The following is a 23992-nucleotide window of genomic DNA, read 5'->3' as shown; positions in this document are numbered from 1 at the left end:
ATTTGCAAAACAATGAGGATAAGAAGCATGGGAAAACCTTGCAGCTCGAATGCCCTACAAACCTGGGGCAGGGGGGGTGTTCCCATTACGGACCACAAGGCCAGTACCTGTGCAAATCTGGCAAGATGGATCCCCTCGTCCGTGGTTCAGCTGTAAACAGGGATATCCTGCTTGGATTCGTGTTTTCAAAGAGCAGAAGAAACAGAAATTGGGGGATCCTGGAACCAGTGGAATCCATATGTTCCTCTACACATGGTATGACCTCTGTGTGACCATCTGGTACCCATTTCTCTCCTGGAGTCAAATATACTTATGCTGCAAAGGATGGAAAACTGGGGCCCTCTTTTCTAGCCTACTTTCCCACTCCTTCCTTCCAAATCTGTTGGACTTGCAAAAAGAGCTTGTGCAGACAACCAACTTGTTCCTCCATTTTTCTCTTCTCAGCTCTCACTAGGTACATCCCTTACTGTGTGTGTGGAAGGGAGGCAGGGGCTAGAATGGCTTTTCCCACCATACACGCCTGCACAGATGCAGACTTTTACAGTACACAGAATTTTAAAACCTGCCCTTTATTCCTTAGGCTTCCATATCTGAGGGTAAAAAAGAATGCTTAGTACTCAGTGCTCCATAAGGTATTAAGTAGGAATGTAACTATTTTTGCATTTCTTTTGTCCAAAGGTATAGCAGGAAGTCATCAAGTATATACGAAAACAAATCTGAGACATCAAACGTGGAAGCATCTAACAATAAAAACAGGAATTCCAGTCCCAGCGCCAGACAAAAGAGAGGTAGGAGTTCTGAGACAGAGCTTTTTGCTTCTAAAGGGTAATATCTTTATTTTTGCACACTCATTTCTGGAGTTTGATGAGGATATTTTGAATGTGTGTTGTTTAAACCCAAAGTCAAAATAAACAGTGCTACAAAGCTGAGTAATTGTACCATGAAACTTCCTGAACACCAAAAAGTGTTACCAGTTTAGGTTTTTTTAAGTCTGAGTTTTGATGCATTACAGTCCTCTTTATACAGCTTGTGTTTTTTAAAAATAGAATTGGGGGGGGTGCTATAGTATATGTATTTTAGTCTTCTATATCCTGGCTAAGTTGGTTTCTAGCCATATTTAAGATTGTCTATGGACTTTGCTAACCAATTTCCTCACTTTATGTCAAAGAGATTTTTTTTGCCTCCTCTGTGTATAGGTTCCCCTCTAGTGTATGGTAAATAAAGGCACATACGGTCACAGAAAGTCCCTCCATTATTTGAGGGCATAAATACAATAAATATATTCTATACAATGTATGTTAAAATGAACACTAAAAAGAAACTGGGTCTCATCTGGCAGTAGCAGGAACAGGAAATCTTTCAACAGCAGTTTCTCTTTTTAGGTGGTATTTTGAAATGTTAGAGCAAAGACTTTTCTAATAATACAAAAAAGAAAATTGCAAGGTCTTAAGAGATTAATGTCCAAATCAGGCTTAAAGTAACAGCAGGCCCTTTTATAAATAGAGACGGTAAAAAAAAAAAAAGTGGAATATTTTTTCTTTGAAATATAGGCTATTCACCAAAAGATTTTTCACTGCACTAAGTTTTTATTCTGGGGAGAAAGTTATGGTTTCTTCATTTAAAAAATCCAATGTTAAAAACCCGTTTCAGTAAAAATTTCTTTTTTTAAAAGGATGAACTTTTTAAAATAAAAACCCCCAAATTTGAAAAGCAGCCTTTCATTTGAAAGTCATAAACCCCCTTTTAAAAAAATTTCCAGGAAAATTATTGATGCTTTTTAACTGGTCCAGCTTATGCAAGAGTGTGGGAACTGGGATCACCCGATATGCTGATTTCCGTTCGTCTGCCTTCAGATTTCCCGTGAGGAGTTCCTCGGGGCTCTCGCTGTAATCCCTGCTAGCTCAGCCGAGAGCCTCCTCCTCCTCCTCCTCCTCCCCCCGCGGCTGCTCCCGCAGAGCCGAGCGGCGAGTCCCGGCCCTTCGTGGGTGCAGGGTGCGCCTCTGCGGCTGGGCTGCAACACACGCTGTGCGGAGCGCCAGCGGGGGGGCTGTCCGCCCTCGGATGTCCCCCGAAACTTTAATTTGCGTCCCTGGGAGGCACCTCTAGCTGGGACTCTGCAGGGGCTCAACTTGCCTTCAAAATGTACAGTTAGGTCCTGCTTTCAAAGGTGCAAAGGAATCGTGCTGCGGCCTTCTGGAGACTGGTGCTCTGCCAAAACTGTCTCTTTTGTGCCACCTACTGACTGTAACGCTCCCCGTATCTATGGAGTTAATGTGGACACAGATTATTTTAAAATATTGTTTTCTTTCTGTAGTACAGAGGGGGAGGGCGCTACTGGCAAGCTATTTCAGTTTCATTATTCTTATGGATAAGTGCCTGTGATTGAGTTATCTACATATAAACCAGTGTTTTGGGCGGACCTGATTGGTAGATTTACAGACTTGAAGGTATATGGGAGCCGAGCCCTGCAGGAACCTCTGGAGACCACCCAGTCTAACTGGCCTGCTCAAAGCGGGGTCAGCTGGAGCAAGTTGCTCAGGGCCGTGTCCCGTTGGGTTGTGAATAGCTCCAAGGATGGTGACTCCACAACTGCCTTGGGGACACTGTCCCAGGCTTTAACCACCTTCACAGTAAAAAAGGGTTTTTTCATATTTTTAAATGGAATTTCCCATATTTCAATTTGTGCCTATTGCCTCTCTCATCCTGTCATTGGGCTCCACTTCTTTACTGCATAAGATGGCCCTGAGCCTTTTTGTCTCCAGGCTGAACAATCCCAGCTCTCCCTCTTTCTCCTCATGTCAGCTACTGCAATCCCTTAATCATCTTCATGGCCCTTCACTGGATTCACTCCAGTATGTGCATGTCTCCTGTACTGGGGAGCCCAGGACAGGCCACAGCACTCCAGGTGCGTCTCACTTGTGCTGAGCAGCAGGGAAGCATCGCCTCCCTGGAGCTGCTGGCAAGGCTCTGCCTAATGCAGCCCAGGATGCTGTTGGCCGCCTTTGCCACAAGTACTAATTACGTTTGGAAATGGTTTCCAGGGTTATTTGGTATACCTACAGAAGGAAGGAAGAGGTTTGAAATAACTCAGGTGAAGACAACATGTCTGTGGGGACTTGTGAAATCCTAAGGGGTCCCTCAGTGAAGTGATAGAATTGCGTAGCTGAAGAACTACCATATAAAGCCACCCCCTCCACACATGTGCTGTTGTACTTGCCTCGTGACTCTGTGATAATGAAATACTATGGATTTTCTTGCTCTACACGAACAGAAAGTAAATATATTTTATGTACCAGTTTCTGGATTCTTTATAGGCTACAGTATCTATACAAAGATTGCCTCACAGTGGGAGCAGCAATGGCAGGGAATGGCTCTTAGGCCAACACAGGCAGTCTGAAAGCCCAACACTTCCCAGTACACCTGTGGGCAGCCCCACAGCTGAACCGGCCGCTTGGTAGCAGTTCCTCACCAGCTGCACCTGCCTGGCCCAAAGCCGGCATCAGGCCACTGGCTAGAAGGAGCTGAACCACACCAACATAATACTTCTGTATTGTTAAAAAGCTGTTCATCTCACACCCACCTATGCATGCAGGCACCTCGGAACCTGGATTATCTTGGCTGCAAATCAGGAAGTGATGGGATGTGCTTTTCTTGGGAAGCACAGCTTGTCTGTCTGTTGCTTGTCTGTCTGTGGAGTCACTGTTTCTTCATGTTCCCTTTGTACTTCTGGTCTTCATTTGTCCCTCTAATGATTTTCACTTGGCAGTGTATAAAATAAAGAGGAGGAAAAAGCTATTGGTTAAATCCTAAGGCACAGAACCAGGCAGCCAACACATGGCTTTTCTCCTGCTCCCTTGCCATAAACCTTGTGTGTTACCTGCCCACACAAAGAAGGGGACAGATGCAGAATTCGGCAGGAATGCATGGATCTGGGGGTTTGATCTAGGTCCACCTGCTTCCTGCAATGCAAATAACTGAGTATCTTTCAAACCCAGAGTCTCAGGACCTAGAGCCATCTGTGACTTATCTCTGTAAAGGCGACTGTGAGGCGGCATGGCTGGCTTACTCATGTAGGAGCCTGGCATGTAAGCTTTGCTGGCATGGCACTCCTTACATCCCAGCAAATCATGAGATCAAATGCATGACTATAGGCCAGCTTCAGAGGCTGCTAGAAAGGCTTCAGCAGGTAAGGCTGAGAGTGTATCAGCTGATGATGACAGGCTCTTCAGTGCTAGTACTACATAGCAGAAGTGGGACTGCTCGCGACAATTGCTCTCTGTACATGCCCTGCGCTGCAAGGCTGCTTCTCTTATTTCTCCCTGCAAGCTTGCTGTTCCAACGATAATGATGTGTTTTCATAGTAAAAGGCACTAGATCCTTATTAATGAGCTTGCTGCTAAACTGTATTTTCCTTTGATGAGAGCTACATCCCTTCACCTGTTTTTCTTTGGTTTTGTTTTGTTGTTGTTGTTCTCCATTAAAACTCAGTGAGCCAAACTCAACCCAGGGGCTCTGTTTGGCTCAGCTGGTTTAATCACCCTGGCCTCATGTCACCTTTCTAATTGATTAGGTCTTGCTCAGGCTTGAACTGAATCAAAATTTATTTATTTATTTATTTTTAGTTGTCATCCAGTGCTAACCTTTCCTTTCCCATAAGCTGAACAGCTGACCCTTCCTTCCTTATTTCTCTTCCCTCTCCCTCTCTCTCTCCTAGTTGATGCTTCCACCAGCCTTAACCTTGAGCGCACAGCGCTTGCTAGAAAGCGATTCACATTGCAAGGTCTTTCCAACCGCAGAGCTCCACCCAAAGGTAAAACCACCCCACGCAGCATTTGGTCTCTGGCCATCTGTCTCCTGCACTCCCACAATGTTCTCTCCATCCCATGGTGCCATCCATCACCATTTCCTAAAGTGCTGCCGCATCTCACCAAAATGCTCCTGTCTGATGCACACATGTGGCTCCTCTTCTCAAAGATGCTGTTACCAAAAATTGCTCCCACGGCAGTGTTGGCAAGGCAAACTTTGAGTTGACTTGTTGGGTCTTTTACTGGTGCACAGTGCAAATAATGTTTATTTCCAGTTTCTCTCAAGGGCCAACTTGTTTTAAACCACCAGCCTAACTTCTTTCAGCAATTTACTGGCTTGAAGGGAAGAATATCATCTCTGTGTTGTACTACATGAGGTTTTCATGTGTTAAATTGTTCATTGGTTGGACCTCCTTTTTTTTTTTTTTTTTTTTTTTAAATGTTGCTCAGCCATGGCCTAATGGCTACACTGGGGAACTGGAATTCAGAAGATCTAGGGTTTATTGCCATTTCTACTTAATTATGTTGTATGACACTGTAAAATAGTGTGTTCTGAGTCTTTGTGCATAAATATTTAGAAGACACTTAATATCCATGAGTAGAGAGCATTGCATGTTCCTCTGATGGCTGTACAAGGAAGAGACTTTAGAGGAAAGAAAGAAATGTGAATAGAAATTAAATTAATTAACTATTTACAATCACTTCCTGAAAAGATAGTGTAATTACTCTTCTTATTGTTATTATGTGGCTTTCTCCTGTTCTGATAAATGACATTTCTTCTGTGAGACAAAGGGTTAGTGTGCAGTGATGGAGAGGGCGAGCATCAAAGGAGGAAGAAGCAAGATGAAAGAATAAAAAGAGAAATACATAAGTATTAAATTACAATGTTATAGAGTAGATAAGAATACACCAAGAGTTAGCGCAGCCATAAGATTCTAGCTGCAAGGGTAAGGCTGCACTTGGTAGTAAGATCCAAGGTGTCCAAACCAGTTCAATGTTCTGAATACAAAACAGGAAGTGGTTTCCAGATCCTGTGACTTGGGGAAATCAATTACAAAATACAGATTTCAGAAATGCTAGATAATGCTCTAAGTTGGGCGAGTTTGGATCTGCAATTTTGTTTGGGGCCTCTTTTGCTCTTTTATCTGATTTTTTCTTGTCATGTGAAATGTCTTGCATTGTATTCAGTGTTCCAGACAGCAAAGCACAGTTCAGGAGAGTTCATACCCCCTAAGCTATAGGGCACTCTCAGCAAAAAACTTTCTGGGTCTGGTTACCTGAGATTCCCGTGAACCACCTCCGTTACACAATGTCCCATTGCACTTTGTTGTGCTGTTCAGTTACTAATCTCGTCCTGGCCTGGAGGAAACCAGCTGGCAAATAAGCTGGATAATTTGCAGAGTGTGGTCGTTTCTGCAGGCAGTGACAACACAAAGCCCTGTTAGCACTGTATGGACTGACTGTTAGGGCAGATCGGGAGCTGTGAGAGGGTAACAGAGAAGTTACTGCAATAAGCTTGTCCTGCTCTTGACCCCTTTATATAGGGATTTGTTACTGGCCGTGGCAGGAGATGCCATATTGAGCTGAGTGTGCTTTGCTTCAGACCCACTGTGTCTGTTCATGTCCAGAACACATAAAAGGGAAGGTTTAAACAACAAAATAACAAGACTAACTAGGGGGAAAACAAGATTGCCTGGTGGATATCAACTGGCAGTGGAGCATGGATGCTGAAAGCATTGCAGAACTGTCTGCCCAGGCTGGATAAGTTGGGGTAGAAAATGTTGTATGTAAACACCTTGGCGTTTTGGCCAAAGAAATGCTGATGTCTGGAGGGGAAACTTTACCATCCTGCACTCCATTAGTGGAGGGGAAACTTTACCATCCTGCCCTCCATCAGTGCAGAGACCCCCAAGGCAGCCATACCAGCACTGGAACCAAAGCGCGTGAAAGCCCACGCTCATAGCACTCTGCATCTCCCCCAGCCTTGGGTCAGCATTAGCTGTCCCAGTTTGCAGAGCCAAGCTCATATTCCTTGGAGTTGGTGCAAGGTCTCCAAGAGCTGTATGATGTGGTGTAAATGTAGCCCAACACCATAATTATAAAGTGAATTTTTCTTTGTATTTTAGTAAAGGGCAGTTACAGCAGCCTAAATGTGGAGTCATCCCATTGTAATTATCACTGAGAGCAAGTTTAACCTCTCATTTTTCTTCAGCCTTTTAGGAGGTGTGAATAAGGATGTACTTGAATATATGTGCTTTTATGAGTAAAGTGGTAAGGAAGTGCATTGGCAGATACAGAATTTACAGTCTTTTTACAGTAGCTAATCTACCGTTAAAATTGCACTGAGATTTTAAGGAGCTAATATGGTTTCCTGATGTTTTGGCATAATAAAACATTATACAAATTGCAGTTCAACCAGTCACGCTAATTTCTGCTCCACTGGAAATATATAGTGAAAGTGACATTTACTAGGCAGAAATATGGAAAAAAAAAGTAAAGAGAAATGTTGTATGACTGAACATTAAAATAAGGAAATGTGAAGATGAGGAATGGGAAAAAGAATTTTAAGATCCCTGGCAAGGACATCTTCACAGTCGTATTTCTGCACAGGATATTTAAACCTGAAATATAAAATCACCTGAAACTTATTTTACTCCAGTGCTGTATGCCAGTTAACCATGGGGGGGGGGGGGGGAAGAGAGGGAAAAGAAGATAGACATGATAAGAGAAAGGACACAACTGGAATAGAAAAGTCCCTCTGAATCACAGGCACCATCTAGGAAGATCTGGGCTAAGATTCAGCAAAGCATGTAAGCATGTGCTACAAAGAGTTTCATGTGAAATATCTCTTCACCTATCGCAGGAAATTTTTTGGTAAAAATAGAAACAACTACTTAATTTTTACATAAGTGTTTTTTTGATATTTTTAAAAATCAAAACATAAAAATCACAAATAGTTTTTGACAAATCTGAAAACCTTCAACAGAATGTTTAAAGCCATTTCTAATACCATTTTCAGCTGAGATTGTGTCCTGGTAGAGTTAAGTGTTCGAGTATCTTACTGAAAATGAGGTATGAAGCATATGAATAGCTTTACTCATGTCTCAATGGAAATACTGACTTGACTAATGCAATACATGTGCTTAGAATGTTTTAAGCAGAAGAGACTAAAAAGTTAATCCTGAAATATTTGTAAGCAAGCACCCTTTTCTCCCAAGTGCTGCTGCTGTAGCTGGTAGGTGCAAGAAATGTACTGATGAGCCTGTAGAAGTGTAGACACAATCTCTTAAGAGCTGCGCAATGACCTCAGTGTGTTTTGAAACATCATGTGCTCTCTGGAGCTAGCTGACAGTCAGTCTATTTATACCTCTGATCTGTTTATGAAATATTTTGAGTAAAAAAATGCTACTCACATCTCATAGTGAAATCTGGGGAAGTTGTGTCTTCACTCCTAAGCGGACTTTGAGAAAAGGCAGGATCCTAATTGGAGTAAACAAAAAAAAGCTCTGTTGCCCTCACTTTCTCCAAGCTGATTTGCACCACTAAGGATGGAGGCTCAGAGAACGTTTTCAGGCAGTCACACAGTTAACTTCTAGAAATGACAAATGCGAACTCCGAACCATTCATGTTTGTTTTTCAGTGTATTTCAGGTCAGTCATCACAGGACGAGCAGTTCAGTGTCTAAAATAATCCAAACCTCATCTGTAGACACACGCACCATTCTAATCATCATGCTCATTTCTCTGTGTTTTGTAGCTGTACTTAGACACTAGTTGGTTGCTAAAATATTAATTGGCATAAGTCTCCTTTCTGACGTATTAAAATTGGGGCAATTGGAATTGCTTCGAAAATATGTTCATATAAACTCTTTTCCGTGCTTTTCAATTTGTTGAGGGTATTTTTCCTGGCTGTTTTAGAGGAGCAAGCTACCTTTTGTTTACCCTTTTCCCGCTGCTGCTTTGCTTTGGACATCTTTTACCCTCAGTGCTTATTAACCTCTAATCCTGCCCTGCATTGCATCTGTCTATTCTCCCAGATCCAGAATCTAAGGAAAGAGAAGTTACCCGTCGCTTTTCCCTAGCCTCCTCCATCAGCACCACAGTTAATGCTTCTGCTGTGACCAAAGGTACTGTCATGCTGCTTGCTTAGCTACCCTTCTCCCTTCCTGCTGACTGATACATTTACTGCCAAATGCTGTTCACAGAGTGAGTACATCAGGCTCAATTTTTACAAATGCAGGAGGTTCCAGTAGAAGAAAAGTCAGGACCAGTATAACACTTGCAGGAAGGCAGGCCAAGACATTTTGAATGTATATCAAGGTGTGCTGCCAGCATATATAGTGACTCTTCTCAGTTTGTCCATAATAGGCTTTGAAGAGTAGTGCTGGTTTCCATGGAAACTGGATTAATGTTTGACTGATGAGGGGTTAGGTTTCCAACTTCTCCTTAGTTTGGATTAACTGAAATTCAATAGAAATTATTTCTCCATTTCCTTAAGGCTGTTTAGGATTTTTGCTTTCACGAAGGAGAGAATCTCCTCATTGCATAGCAGAGATCAGATGGCAAGAAAGGCTGAAATCAAGCCAAAAATGGAGTAGCAATAGATGCCAGTTTTAAGCATATTTAGCATAATCACAGTTATGATTAAAAATTATGCTTGCCAGGAAATTTTCAGACATGTAAGGGAGCTAGGTGCCGAGAATGCACTGAACTCTATGCAGTTTGTGTGGGAACTTATGAAAGTTTTATTTTTGAGCTGTTATTATTCTGAGAAAAGGCACTTTTACAGAATTTACTTTAAGTTACTGCACTAGTGCCTACATTTAAACTCAAAATCACACCATGCATTTGGGCAAGCTGGTTGTATTGAAAGTCAGTAGGATTGTAGGCACCTATGCCTACATGTCAGAGTTGCTTTTGAGAACAGAACTTACAGTCTTACATTGGATTCTGAATATACCATCTTTTGGCAGTTTCCGGAATGAAGTGGAGGAACTGATTTGCAAGTTTAAGATTTGCGGGGCAATTCACAAACCAAAATAGAAGGAAAAAATGGCCAAATTCATTTGTATAAAAATCTTTGCTATATATTTGTTAGGAAGAAGGTTGCACAGTATTTATGAACCATATCCTTGACTGTGCAATGAGGCTGTCATGAAATGAGAGCGTGGTTGGGTTTATTGACAGAGGAAGGATGTGATATTACTGCTACATACAAATGTTTCCTTGCCAACTTCTTTAGACCGTGACACTAAAACATCACTACATGGAAATGATGGTCATAGCACAGGAGAAGAGGTTCTTACAGCTTCCTGACCTCAGCAACAACTTCAGAAATACATGATTGGTTAATAAGTTATGGGAAGACTGAATTATTTCTTAATATCTATTTCCAAAGCTGGGGAAGAGAAAGAAGCACATATGTACAAAGAGAATGGGCAATCAAAGGTTGTTCTTTAGTGTAGTTTATCAAAGAGAGCATGAAATTCAAACTTTGTTACAGTTTCATGTAAAAAAATCCTGCCCTAGGTTCCTGTCCGCCACAAGACTATTGGCAATTTCTTGGAATGCTGAGAAAACTACATTTGTAATGATTTTAAAAGCTAGAAAAAAAAATAGTGCTTTTCAATTAAGTGGTTTATTTACAGCATCTGCTTTAAGAAAATATTTCAGATGGCTAAAGAACTGAAGCCTGAGTCTTGCCTCAGCAACAGCAAATGCAGGTCTAGCTAGTGTGTTTGGGTCATCCCATCCAAGGTTACTGCATGCTGCTGGGTGCTGATCCTAACCGCTAACAGTTCAGCTCCGTCACATCACCAGTCCTCCACATGTGGAGTCAGGACACAGGAGAAGCACTGTACATGGACCTGTGACAGATGCTCTCCACCTCTGTGGGGTATAAGCGTTGGCTTTTGTGATCTCTTCGCTGCCAGCCTCATGGGTAGAAAGCTGAGATTGTGAGTCTGGCTGTGTTAGTGCCATCTCCTGGACAAGAGGGAGAGAAAACATCTGTGAAATCTGATAGGAAGCAGATATATTTACTATGTATTAATGTCTTTTGCAAAAAGGGGTCTGTTTCCTATCCACATCAGAGAAGTGTTTAGCCCCTAGAGTGTAGGGGCTGGTCATTTTTCTGAGTGAAATGGAAAGTATTAGGCAGGTAGTGTTTCCAGGTAATGGGAAAGCAAGTTTCTCCATTAACAATATTTACAGCCTTGTGACTCTGCAAACTTCACACAGGTCCCCTTGTTCCTGCAGTTAAAGTCAAGAGACATGAAATAAAGAGTGACCCAACTCCCCTGGGGTTTGAAGGTATGAGTATTTCCATCCTGCATGAAAACCTGTTTGGCAATCTTTTGATATTATGCACTGAATTCACATCTCATCACTGCTGGCAGACGACACTGGAGTCCGTTAGGGATTTGGTGTCAGGTTATCTGTTTAACTGCGATAAACACAGCTTTGTCACCCCCTTGCCTGTCCCCTGCACTCATGTTATATTTACCAAATTTCACCTAGGGATGGGCCTAAGTTAAAACTCCCATTCTCTGCCTGTTTTGGGAAGTTATGCTCTAGACTGTCATCTGGATCTGGATTTTCTGCCTGGCTTCTACCTCGCTGCATAGAGTGCAGCAGCAGGGAGCCACGGGGCTACTTTTCACCTTCACCTGCACTCTGGCTGCTTGCATCCCTCTTCCCTTGCTAGTGTCTCTACCTAATAAGAGGAGCAGGAGCCATGCGCATGAAGACTAGAGAAGAGGCTAGGCTGTGCATTAATATCCATTTAAGGTGCAGTGTTTCATTTCAGCCAAGCAGAATTTCCACCTATTTGTTGCAGCAGATTAATCAATTACTGTTTAATAAACAATGTCAAAGAGTTAAACTAGGAAGTTACTCCCCAGCCACTGGAAGATCACCAGCTTCCATTGTCAGCTTTCTCCTTTACATGAGCATTTGCCAGAGCATGTTGCCTCGTGGGGGCACAAGCAGTCAGGTACCCCTGCTGCAGGACAGGGAGGAGAGACGTGTAGGCTGAGGAATCCTTTCTTAGGGTTGTGTTGGCCTGCACAAAACCTTGGTAGAAAGGGCAGGTGGCCAGGTCAGTGATGGAATCAGTGACATATCAGAGCTATCTCCTATGTCACTCCCAGCAGAAGAGGAAACTGGAACAGAAAGGTTGGAAGAAACAATTCAGAGACAGCAGAGAAAATAGTAGTTTTGCTGTTCGCAGAATATTTCCTTTTGCCAGTGACCCCTGGCACTACATTTGGAATCATTCTGGAATCCATCACCAGAGTTTCCCAAACTGGTGTTTATACCTCACTTCCCTCACTGACAGATACCATGTGGCCACAGAGGTAAGGGGTATTCCAAGGTGCAAGTACTATCCGTAGGATAGAGCTAAGTTGATCCTCACTGGTTAAAAACATGGTCTTACTGCACAACATGTCTCACCAGACTGAGTTTCTTTAAGTAGGAAACAATGAACATTATCATCCCTTTACCAGAAGTTATTGCTGCTATTATAAGGGCTCTGACAGAGTTAATAACACAAAGGATTTTATGTACTTAGATAAAAACTTTCCCTACAAAATTGTGTTGCGTTCATCAAGAGTGAAATAATTCATTTCTGGCTGGGAAGAAGAGCCTCCCTGGTCCCCTTTCATTGCTGTATGGATGGGCATCAAAACCATATACCATCACCTACAGAATGATTTGAAATGCTGCAAAGAAAATATGTTAAAAATGCATAAGGAAGCTGTAGTGAAATAGAACACTGCACTGTTCACCCAGCAATCATTTTCCTTAATTAACATCAACATTTCTGTTTGATTCATTTGGCTGTTCTATGTCCTTCTCAGACTTGCCGTTTTTCTGTGGAATGCTACTGTCTTTTCACTCATTTGTGCTGGTCATGTGTCTCCTCTTATAACTGTTGGACCCCAGTCCACCTGTTTGTTAAAGAGACTACCAGTTGCAAAGGTGATACAAGAATTCACTTTGTACTGGTTGTCTGGTCACTATTTCACCTTGAAGACACAAATTGTACTTCCTGTCACAGATGCTTTTGAGAACACCATATTGGCCCAGACTAAATGTAATACCGGTTCTACCACGAGACCCGTACCTAGATCTGCTTCACAGACAGGTAAACAAAATTAAAACATTTATCATCTCAATTTGAGAGTGCAATATAAATTTATTATAATATTTACTCTCTTTAAATTAAAGAGATTTTTCTCTTTTAATGAACATTATTTCCTGTGAAAGCAATGAAAGAACAAGCTTAGATCACTAGCAGGTATAGAAACAATGTCCCAGATTCTGGTTTTCTGTAGGTCAGGCACAGCTGAAAATAATTCTTTTAATCGATGTTGGAGAGCTCAGAATTTGATCTGTGTTATTTTATAGCTTGAATTAAGTACATAAAAGTCAGACTATTTCTTAGTCTCTGAAATTTGAATAGCAATTTGTATGGAAGAGGAAGGCTGATGCATGTATTTGTAAGGAATCCTTGCTGTTTAGGTTTCTGCCTTGGATGGTTTCTACAAATGACAGTGGCAAAAGATTACTGAAGTTTTGTGTAAGGGGGAAGGTGGATGTCTTTTTCTTTTGGTGTTTGTGGCCCAACATGTGAATTTGAACTGAAATTGCTGTAGCAGTTTAAAGCTAATTAGCATCAATGTATTCTTGTACTTTTAGACAGTTGCTAGTATTTTGCTGGTGTGATTCAACTGATACAGAATATGGGGTCCAGTTCTATATGCTGCATGATCTGTAATTGAAATTGTCTCTTCTGCCTCAAAACTCTGTTGGTATAGACGTTGGCAGGGATACTTACAACCCAGCACATGAATGCCACGTCAGATGCTAGGTTACACCTTGAAAAGTATGGATGACCTTACCATACCTGTAGGGTTATAACTGGGGATGCTGCTCTGGTGGAAGAAGGTCACTGTCTCTCTTGTAACTGAATTGCAGTGGTCAGGGCAGTCACAGCCCCTGTGTACCAGGAGGGAGGAGAAGGGGCTGCAGAGCTGCGTGACCCTGTGTTGCACCAATCAGTGCCTGCAGTAGGGAGGATGTGCATGGGGAGGGATTAAATAAATCAATTAATCTATTTCTCCCAGATCAGGTTGCTTTTCTGTTTACTGTCTGAACTGCCTGGCTTGGATTTTGTATTTTCTCAGGCCAGGTTTTGATGTGGGTTTTGAGTGCTGGATTATGCATAATCCCACTGCATAAGCTTCTGTCTCCGTGCCTTATTGTCAGAGCACTGCTTTGCCTTGTTGAGAGCAATGGCCCACAGGCTGTAAAGAACTTGATTCAGCATCTGCTCAGCTCAGGTCCCTGCGAATCAGCTAATGCACGGCAGGTACATTAAGTAGGAAGGCATGTAGTGATTTGATGGACTCCATTCTGCTTGTATATGTCAGGGCTGCAGAAACCCTTGGTAGATGCAAGGTCTGATTCCTTCTAGCTGGACTGTAGTCATCCCCATCAGAAAAGGGACAGGCATCAAGTGTGAAGGAAAGTGTAGATCATGACTGCCATGTGTACAGAAGAGGCTGAGTTACTTTTCCATCATGGGAGCTTCAGGCAGGCAGGTCTTAAAGGCTCAGCCTGAATTTCCTTCGGGACACATCCTCTGGGCATGCCTTTGTAGGTGTAGAGACTGGCTGTTGTGCTTGGGCTGGAAATGTCTCATTAAGTCCCTTCCACAGGGCTGAGGTGGTTTTGGGTATAAATAATGCAATAAGACTGCTAACAGCAGAAATATTAATGAGAACTTCTTCACCTACCACTAAGGTCTTATTGTCTTTGTGCCTTGTTTATTCTGTCCCTTCCCTGCAGCTCCAGCCTGCTCCAGGCTATAGTATTGTAAGTTGCTCAGGTGGTAATATCACCTTGGGGTGAGATAGAGTTAAGAAGTCAACTAAAATTCAATGGCTTTGGACTTCAATTTATAGATAAACATGTGGAGGTAAGCTGGAAACTGAATGAGCATGGCCTTCTGAAAATCATGTCAGCAAAAGTTATCATTTGCTACAGCACTCGCTCCGCAGAAATATTTCTGGTCCTTGCTTTATGTACGTCCTGAACTGAAGAGATTCAGCAATGCTAAACACTCAAGGTATTGATGGGCATCAATGTGACCACACAGTCTGCCCTCCCACAAATGACAGCAAGTGCTACAGGCTTTTAGAGACAGCATAACGGCTCCAATGTAATTTTTATGGCAAAATGAGGGAACAAGCTGTAAAAAAGGTACAAGCAATTCAGTAAGTGGAATAGTGGGAAGTGAACCTGTGACAATTATTTTTAAAAGACTGAGTCTGAAAGAAGCTAATGACTGATAGCTAACTCTTTTTGTTTTATCTCCTTTGAAAAGGTTGGCCCAGCAGACAAATGCCTTCTCTAGATACATTTGAAGATTTCGAAGCCATCCCCTCCAGCACAGATGAACTCTCCAACTCTTCCGACCTGGAGGAAGAGACCAACCCTAACAATGTAATTCCTTTTTCAAATTACGCTGCCCTGTCCCAGTGCAACCTCCTTTTCTCTAAAGATCACAATTTAACCTGCAAAGTTTGGGTTCATATCAGCCTTAAATTAATGGATGTGTTGGAGTACAGAAGATAGGTGTTGGGAGATTATTCCAAGACTATTTTGTTGATAAGGATCAGGACCATAAAAAGTCACCCTTACTTGTAAGCTGTAGCTTTACCTATTACAAAAGTGAGGGAAAACTCTGAGCCTTTAAAAAAGTAATTTCAGACTTTTCCAGATAACTTAACCTGGTGTCACAAACCCAATTTCTATATCAGAATAATGGCTGTCCAGTTAATTCTAAAGCCTGAATGCACAGCACAGTTCGGTCCTAAGTTTGAATAATATTTAACTTGGGCAGGATAAAAGGAATAAAAAGTGACACAATTCCCTACAGAAGAAATCTCTGCCAACTGGAAATGCCTAATTCAGTATTTAACTAAACTTGCTCTCTCTTGCACAGTGTTCTTTCATCCATAGTGACTATATTACTGGTGCATTGTTTCATCATTTTTTTAGGGGACCAGTCTTTTTCGGGTAGAAGGCAGTTTTGACAGCTGTTTCCCGGATTCTCTTACACTCGAGGATGGAGATTTAGTGCAGTTTGTGCAAGAAGGAGAGAACGGTCAATGGTAAGTCAGCAGAGAGACAGAATTTGACAGGTAGAACTGCCATAACCTCCTGGAAAAGATGGAAAATATTCAGAAGAATGTCAAAGCCTCTTCAAAATCAATCCAAATCCACTCACCCCATTGACCACAATGTGAAAGAGGCAGTGGGAGGCATGAACATACAACAAGCTTTGGTTAATTCCACCTGGTTGGCTTTCATCCCAAATGCTTGTGACATGAGGCTTAAGAGGACAGAAGTTTGCATAAAGGAAATGGAGGGGAATATTTGGGCTTTTGACACCTTCTAGCCAGAAGGACAGCTGTCAAAGGCAGCATGCTCCCATAGGAGACATCAATAAAATTCCCATGCCTTCCATCGAGCTACAGCAGTGAACCAGAGAGCATTTTTACCCCCAAAGGCTTAAATATAAGACGTGATTGACAAAGTGGAATGACTCTGGCCACCTTGAGCTCACGTACATTTTGGTGTATTTATTCTCTCTTGCTGACAAGTGAGTGTTAGGAACAGACCTGGTTGGATATGTGAATTCTCCTTCCGTGGGTAATTTGGAGGAAGAAGATCTGATCTCCTTGAAATAGCTATGCAGTCAGACCTTTCACTCAGAACTGACATGCAGCTGAGATGGGACCAAGTCCCATAGGGTGAAGTGAAATAAATCCATCCACCCTGCATGGTATTTACAGCAAGGGGGGTGGACAATATGAAAGATTCATTTTCTTCGGCTCTGAATTTGGCCCATGGTCTCAAACACAGGCCAAGGCCACTGCTTCCTTGTCGCACAGTCTGCTTGCAAGTGAGCTTCATCTGGGATTCTGGGTCACCATCTGAGACTGCTGAAACTTAGTCACCAGTTACCTGTAGGACTGACTGCTCTGAGTCCTCTGTCTTCTTCCTTAGTTTAGGAAATAGCAGCCCAACATGCACCTCTAAGAAACACAACCCAGGGAAAGGAAATGTAGGGAAATTCACTGACTCTTCTCTGAATTTCAGGTTAGTGAAGAAACTGGTCTCTGAGAAAAGTGAGTGGGTTCCTTCCAGTATATTGCAGCCAGCAGAGGGGGACAGTAACAACATAATTAAGAACAGCAATGCAGGTAATAGAGAACATGTGTTACTGGCATTTAAATTTCTTTTTTTCATACTAAAAAAGGATATGATAAAAAAGGATGTGTTAAAGAGTGCATTTTCTGTATTGAAGTACTCGGCCTGAGTGTCTGTCTGTGCTGCAGTCTCTGGTGACACAGCTGAGTTAGCCTAAAATTTGGTGCCGTGGATGTCAGAGCTAGTTAGGCACAGCAGCTTACCTTGGCATGGTTTAATTGTTTTCCCCTTCCTAGGCAGAACTTGAATCCCCCACCAAACTCCTGTAGCTGCCAGTACACAGGCTGGCTACGTTACAGCTAGCCCAAGTGTGTCATATGACAGGGTGTGTTATAACTGCAGGGTAGCTTTCATCCAGACACAGGTAGCGTTTGAATTTAGATCAGCATCAGGGATGTGGTTCTGGTCTAGGTTTGAAAACATTAAAGTCTCATGAACCATTGTGCTTTCATCATTTCACTGCTGGCTCCAAAGGCTGGAGGAAGGGCTGCTCTGGCGAGATTTCAGCCAAATCAGCACTAAAAGTCATCCTTTCTTCAGCTTTGGTTCTGACCTAACACCCAAACAGGTTGCACTGGAAAAGCTGAATCTCAGAAACACTGCAGATCAAAGGTTTACAATTTTAGATTAATTTTTGCCCATCCTTAAATATAATTTACCAAAATGTGTCCTGCTTTTATTCTGGTAACAGAAGAAAGCAAAATCTGGCACAGCCATTCCCTGGGGACCTGCGATAGAGAGCTACCAGCATTTTATTCTGAGTAACTGGTTTCTTTTGATTTTTTTTTTTGGGGGGGGGGGTGTCAGTTTGTTAAAATGGAGAAAGATCTTTATGAAAGTTAACCAGGATTCTTTGCTGTGGTTTAAAGGGAGTTTGGTAACTGCTGCTCCTTCTCCTCCACAGCAGGTCAGTTCTGTCTTCACCTCAGTGCCTAACTATGGCTCTCATTTCTTTGGCATGTCTACTGCTTCAAAAGAAAAATAAAGCCACACACACATTACAGTTTGTTACATGCCAAAAGAGCCTCCCTTGCCTTTAATGAAGGAATTAGGTGAGCAGTCGAATTGTGATTATTTATTTTTTACTTTATTTCAGGCTTTTAACAATGAACATCAAGACTGTAGATGGGAAATCCTTTAGACGTGTTGTAGTGACAATGCCCGTGTCCTCCTTTTCAGACATGTACAACGATTCCTGCAGTACAGCCTCAGTAGAGTCAGACACCAAGGAGAGTGAGGTGGCCAAAACCTTCCCAGCAGAACAGAGGGCTGGCAGCTGAACAGCAGGACCAGCCTTCCTCAGGACCCCATCCATCTCTATTTATTTTGGGTGGACACTGGATCAAAGTTGCCTTTCTCACAAGCTCTGAGGTTCATAATTCACTAAAACTTTATCAGCATGAACAGATGAGAACTGTGCTGTCCACCTGGCAAGCTGGGAAAAACAAACTTGAAAGGAACATTAAACATCCAGAAAGCATCAAAACCCACCTTCAGTATTAGAGGAGAAAAATGCTTCTCGCGTTGATTATCAAACTGGTTCAGAAGATGTGGCCTAAATTAGGTCGACAGCAGAGCTGAAGAGTTACTATGCACGCACCTTTTGGCAACTTTGCTTGAACACCGAGTCACTGCAGAGGGACACATGCATGGTTATGAGTTCTTGCTCTACCATGGGGGTCGCCTGGAGGTTTTTCCATTTGCTTGCCTCTGGCTGTGCCTTCGCCGTCCTCCTTAATTCCAGCTGATACATCAGAAATGTGCCCTTTTTGCTGATGGTCAACACCAAAAACATCCCATTTTAGGGTGGTTGTGGAAAGGAAACTTCTGACTTGGACCATCAGAGAGGCTTCATGCAGCAATGATCTAACTACTTTTGTCATGGAACAGTGAACAACCTGCTGCATACAGCATTAAGTTGGAATGATGCAGATGGCATCTCCTGGCTATGAGGTGGAGGTGTAGGGCTTAGCAGGGAAGCAAAGATGTGTGACAGCTACTGTGACAAACAACATTTTGAACTCTTTTTACAATACAAGTCATTCCTCTGCTCCCTCTGCAGTCTGTGGTTGCTGGATCACAATCCTTTGCATTTGGTGCCGAGAATTCAATTGAATGCCATTTAATGTCATATGTTTGAGTAGACTGCATGCTTTCTTTGTGTGCTGGGCTATGGAGTAGATACATTTCATCCCCCATTTGGAATATACTTAAGCATTGCAAATAGGCAGTGAGCATTAGATGCTCCAATGAGTGGATAAAGTGTTGTTGTTAAATACTTCTTTCCAGGACATTTGATTAAAGGACTGTACCAAATCTCTGCCACATAAGGATGTAGTATATAATATAAAGTGATTACAGATGTTATTATTCCTATACAAGCCATTAGCTCATTTAGAGCAGCTGTTAAGGCATGAAGGCATTTTCATGGTAATTGGGTCTTAGGTCCCACAAAAGCTGCTAATACTATAGTAAAGATAAGTATTAACTAAGGGTTGCAAACAGGCAAAGATCAGCCTGGTGAAAATGACCCTAGAAGCTCAAGAGTGAGTGACTGGCTTTCACTGTTAGGGATTTTTTGTTTAACCCTGAGACTAGTGGTGCTCTATGTAAATAACGAAGGGCACGAAAGCACTAAAAATGGAGATGAAGCAAAACCAAAACCCACCCTTTAGTAACTGAGCCTCTGAGCAAAATAGTAGGAGTCTGTATCATTTCTGCTATCATCTTTGCAGGGACCCAAGTGTTTTTCTTTGTGTCTCAGTGGAGGCTGGCATTGCAAATATCTTAGTGTGCAAGTCAGGACAGCTGTGAAGCAGGTAGATAGTCCCATTCAAGAAAAAGCCTTGGAGAAGGTAAAGGCTTATTCAGATTTTGTTTGCCTGTGAAGGCTTGTTGGTTAATTATGAGTTGCACTGTGGTGGTTAATTCCCATGTTTCTTCTAACCTTCAATATCTACACTCTGTGATGTCTGATATTTTCTGTTCATGACTGAAGGACCTGAGAGTTCTGTACCTTTTTGGAAGCTAATTTTGTCCTACAGAGATAAAAGCTTGTCTCTTTTGTGCTGGTCATTTACCTTAAAAATGACACGTAGGCTCTCAGGAACATGAATCCTCTTCGTCTGCTGTAGTTATGAGCATCTTGAAGGAAGTATTGGTTCATTTCAGTCCCCTAAGGAAATATGCAGTGATGTCTTCTTGTAGTGCAATTATTTTATCCTCTCCCTAAAGTGAGTTAATTTTGGTTTCTGTATTACTTTCAGTAATTTTTGCACTGCCTGATAAAAGTGCTTCTGTCTACCCCTGCCCTAAGCATAGGAGAGGAAAGGGGGAGGGAGCTCTGATTGCACATAAATAAATATAGTAAGCTTTTGTGTGTGTGTGTGAGATTGAGAGAGATGGGGAAGGGTTACCCTGGGTATATGAAACTGCCAAAACTAGGATTTGTGACAGGGCGGACAGATGGAAAGATGCAAACCTGCACTTTGGAGTTTCTTTGGAGGAATCTCATTCTAACAGTGAAATAGCAGTGGGAAGTATCTGTTTGAACTGAAGATGGAAAATCAGGTATTGTCAGTCCATTTCCTATCTCTGCTGGGTGCAGGGTGACAGTGTGCTAGTCCTATATCCCCCGGTGCCTCGATACCTTCCTGTAAAATGGGAGCTATTGGATTTTCCACGTGTTGAATTCTGATACTAAATTTTAGAATGTATGCAAAAATTGGGGACCCTCCAGAGGAGAGCAAAACATTCAACTCCATATGTCCTGCTGTGCCCTCCATGAGTGTCAGTGGTGGCATCCTGTGGGGCAGTCTAGAGCTGGAGCAGGGAAGAGGATTGCTGCAGAAGTGTCTCCTCTCTCCCAGCTCACCATCTCGTCATGACAACTGCAAGGTATGGGCTGGATTATAACAATTCTCCTCCCTGCTTTGCCTTTAAAAACAATATATATATTTTTTTTTTTTCCAAGATCTCATGTTTTATCCTTTCGGACCAAAGTTTGAGTCATTCCTGCACCATGAATGTCCTGAGGAGGACAAGTAACTCACCGCCCCGTGGCTGCATGCAGCAGTGGCACAGCACTTCGGTCTCAGCGGTCTTTGGGAGCTGATTGTATCACAGCCACCCTCGGACACTACTGAACCTGAGCAGGGAGCCCACAACCATTAATTATGTCTTTAACTTTCCTGCAATGCTGGTGAGCCAAAGGCAGCTGCCTGTTTCTCTCTCCATGTTCCAAACCCGACCCTACCGCAACATTTGCAGCCGCTGCTGGGAAGCGACCTGGCCCCTTTGCCTGCTTGGTGCCTGCAGTGCAAATGTCAGTGAGACGGTGCCGCGCTGCTGGGCTGGCTTTTCTAAAGAATGAGGTTCAATGACAGATCAGGCTGCTGACAAGTCTGAGAGCAGCCAACAAGAAGTAACCTTCTGGCTTTGCTGACAGGACAAAATGGGGTTTGATGACTTTCTTTTTTTTTTTAATAGTAGACAGGGTAGTCTTTTAATTAGTGTGTTTCTGGCAAGCAAGGTGATAATTAAGGGAATGAATCTACATGTACAGTCTAGAATATGATTTGGTAATGTCCAGCAAGACTAATCTGTACATTAAGTATACTTACTCTGTACGTAGGTCTTTGACACCATCATTTTTAGGTAGATGGACTTAAAAATCATAGTTTTCAAATATGGATTTAATTTCAGTGTTGTTTGGAGATTATATAGTGACCAGAAAGTCATTTAAAAGTAATGGTTGCCACTAAGGTTCAGTTGTAGAAGATACAAGATCCAAGGTAAATCTATGCTGTGACCAGCAAGTCCGTGCCAGCTGCCTGGCTGTTCTCTCTGGGTCCGGACTAGTGAGACCTGCCCTCCAGGCTGAGGTTTTGACTTGGATCTCCTCCCTCTGCTCTGCTGCTGTCTGCTGTGAAACTTGCAGAAACTTCACATCCTCAGAACTCTGCCCTCTGCTCAGTCAGGTGTAGTTGGGCAACAGACTCCTTCCTTACTGGCAGTAATCACAAACAGATAGAGAGGCAGTTGCCATGATATGCAAGTTTTGCTTTTAGTAAACCAGGCTAAAATGTAATCAGGCCTGATCCTCTCCTCTCACGTCTAACCCCACTGGGTGGAGAATTAGACCAATGGTCGTTGTCTTGATCATAAACGGCTGCAGCCAAACCACGTCTGAACACTGGCTTTTCTTGCCAGTGACAACAAAGCTGTGTGTGTGTCTTATCTTCTGGTTGTGTATGTGATGAAAAGCCATTTTATTATCCATAAGTTTCTTAGACTCTTGAGATTTCAAACAGGATTGGGTATGAGAACGGCCATGTGCTTCCTTTCCAAAAATACTCAAAGCCTGACTTCAAATATATATATATGATTAGAAATATATAAGAATAATAAGAAAAAAGAGCCAAATTGTGTATTTCTTCTTGCAGCTGGAGCTGAAATAGCTGCTAAGATTTCCTCTTCCCCAGCTGAGAATTGGTACAGTTTGTTTTTCTTACATATTTTCCATGGTGTTGATAATGATGTATTTGTATATTGTGACTGATGAGAGATAATCAGACAGGAAAAAAGCACAGAATTACCTGTCCTTTTTTTCCAGTCAAGACAGAATGTATGAATTTATTACAAGAAAAAAGTGTGCAAATGAACTTCCTGTAATTAGGCCATCTTGACCTGTGTAGAACCACACTTTGTTTGAAATTTATAAAAATCATAACTAGTACAAAACATTGTGGTTGATGTCTCTATATGAAGTAACAAGTCAAATGAGCTTTCTTTCTATTCAAAATAAATGAGTATCAGCAAAGGCACATCATGACAGCTGAAAAAAAATCCACACATCTGTCCAATATAACTTTATTTGTCCAGCACCTGTGTCCCAAAAGGCACAGTGTTTTTCTCCCTTACCTATCTCCCTTAGTGGTGTTCCTGAATCCCTGGGACTCTGAAGAATTCAAAGGTTCACACAGACAGTCGAGAGTTGAGTATGCTAATGCTGCAGCCATAAGGCAAGGAAGTTGTAGGATAACTTCATTATAGTTAATTCCAAGATATCTGCATACCTTTGGCTACCAGTGGTTTTTAGGGAGTGTTAATTGACCCAAATGCATGTTGTGGATCAAGGGCAAGCAGATAAAAATGAGAATGTAGAAACACAATGCAAATAGAGAGAGCAAAATAAATTGGAACTAATTTCAGCCGGTATCCAGATTTCTGCGGGCAAACCACCTCATTTGAGTTTTCAAGTCATTGGCCTTATCATGTTACTGCAGTGCAATACTGGTATGAGAAAATGAAGAACTAGGACCACACCAGATCCCAGGTGTGGGGCTTCCTTTGTTCCCCCCACCCCGAGCAGGCCCCATGGCAAAGGCCCAGGGCTGGAAATCCAGCCGCACACGTGAGCCGGTGTAACGCTCTCCTCTTGCAGATCTCCGGTGTGCAGCTACGCGTGCCGGGACCTGCCTGTGCAGCTCCCGTCCCAGCTTGGCGTGGTTTGCAGGAGGCACTTCACGGGATATAGGTAGGGCGCTGCTATTTGCTGAGGAGTGTGTTTGGGTGCAACACTAATGGTGAGCCATCCCGGCTGATCCGCCTTCAACAAGCGCAGTCCTTGGAGCAGGACCGAACCAGCCAGCAAAGGCTGCTTGTCAAAAAATCCTCAGTCATGGGTTTCTCTAGGTTTGCTTTGTTAACAACTCAGAGTTGAGCCACTACCACAGTGAATGGCAACCCTCCAAAAGTTTCTCAGTCTTATATACCTTTTTACCACCCATTATCTCAGTCCAAAATCTTTGAAAGTTTTCAGTCGAATCTCGGTTCCCAGGTCTTATCGTTCATCAAAGTCCTTTAATTAGTTCTTGTCTCAGTTCTCTCGTCTTGTCTGGT

The 23992-nt window shown here is 42.5% G+C and overlaps 1 protein-coding gene across 1 annotated transcript in view; it reads left to right on the top strand.

Annotated features, from left to right (window-relative positions):
• The window catches only part of MCF2L2 (MCF.2 cell line derived transforming sequence-like 2), a 162477-nt gene extending 142360 nt beyond the window's left edge, over positions 1-20117 (top strand). Inside the window, exons 26-35 of the mRNA XM_075031473.1 lie at positions 679-788; positions 3996-4037; positions 4715-4810; positions 8842-8931; positions 11045-11116; positions 12867-12953; positions 15198-15316; positions 15875-15987; positions 16979-17082; positions 18269-20117. Of these exons, the coding sequence (XP_074887574.1) occupies positions 679-788; positions 3996-4037; positions 4715-4810; positions 8842-8931; positions 11045-11116; positions 12867-12953; positions 15198-15316; positions 15875-15987; positions 16979-17082; positions 18269-18369 (934 nt within the window). The 3' untranslated portion in view covers positions 18370-20117. The remainder of the gene's footprint in view (positions 1-678; positions 789-3995; positions 4038-4714; positions 4811-8841; positions 8932-11044; positions 11117-12866; positions 12954-15197; positions 15317-15874; positions 15988-16978; positions 17083-18268) is intronic.
• The last annotated feature ends 3875 nt before the right edge of the window (positions 20118-23992 follow it).

The sequence above is a fragment of the Buteo buteo genome, chromosome 7, assembly GCF_964188355.1.
Source record: "Buteo buteo chromosome 7, bButBut1.hap1.1, whole genome shotgun sequence".
Taxonomy (NCBI): domain Eukaryota; kingdom Metazoa; phylum Chordata; class Aves; order Accipitriformes; family Accipitridae; genus Buteo; species Buteo buteo.
Note: the sequence above shows the minus strand (reverse complement) of the source record. Positions and strands in the feature narration are given on the sequence as shown.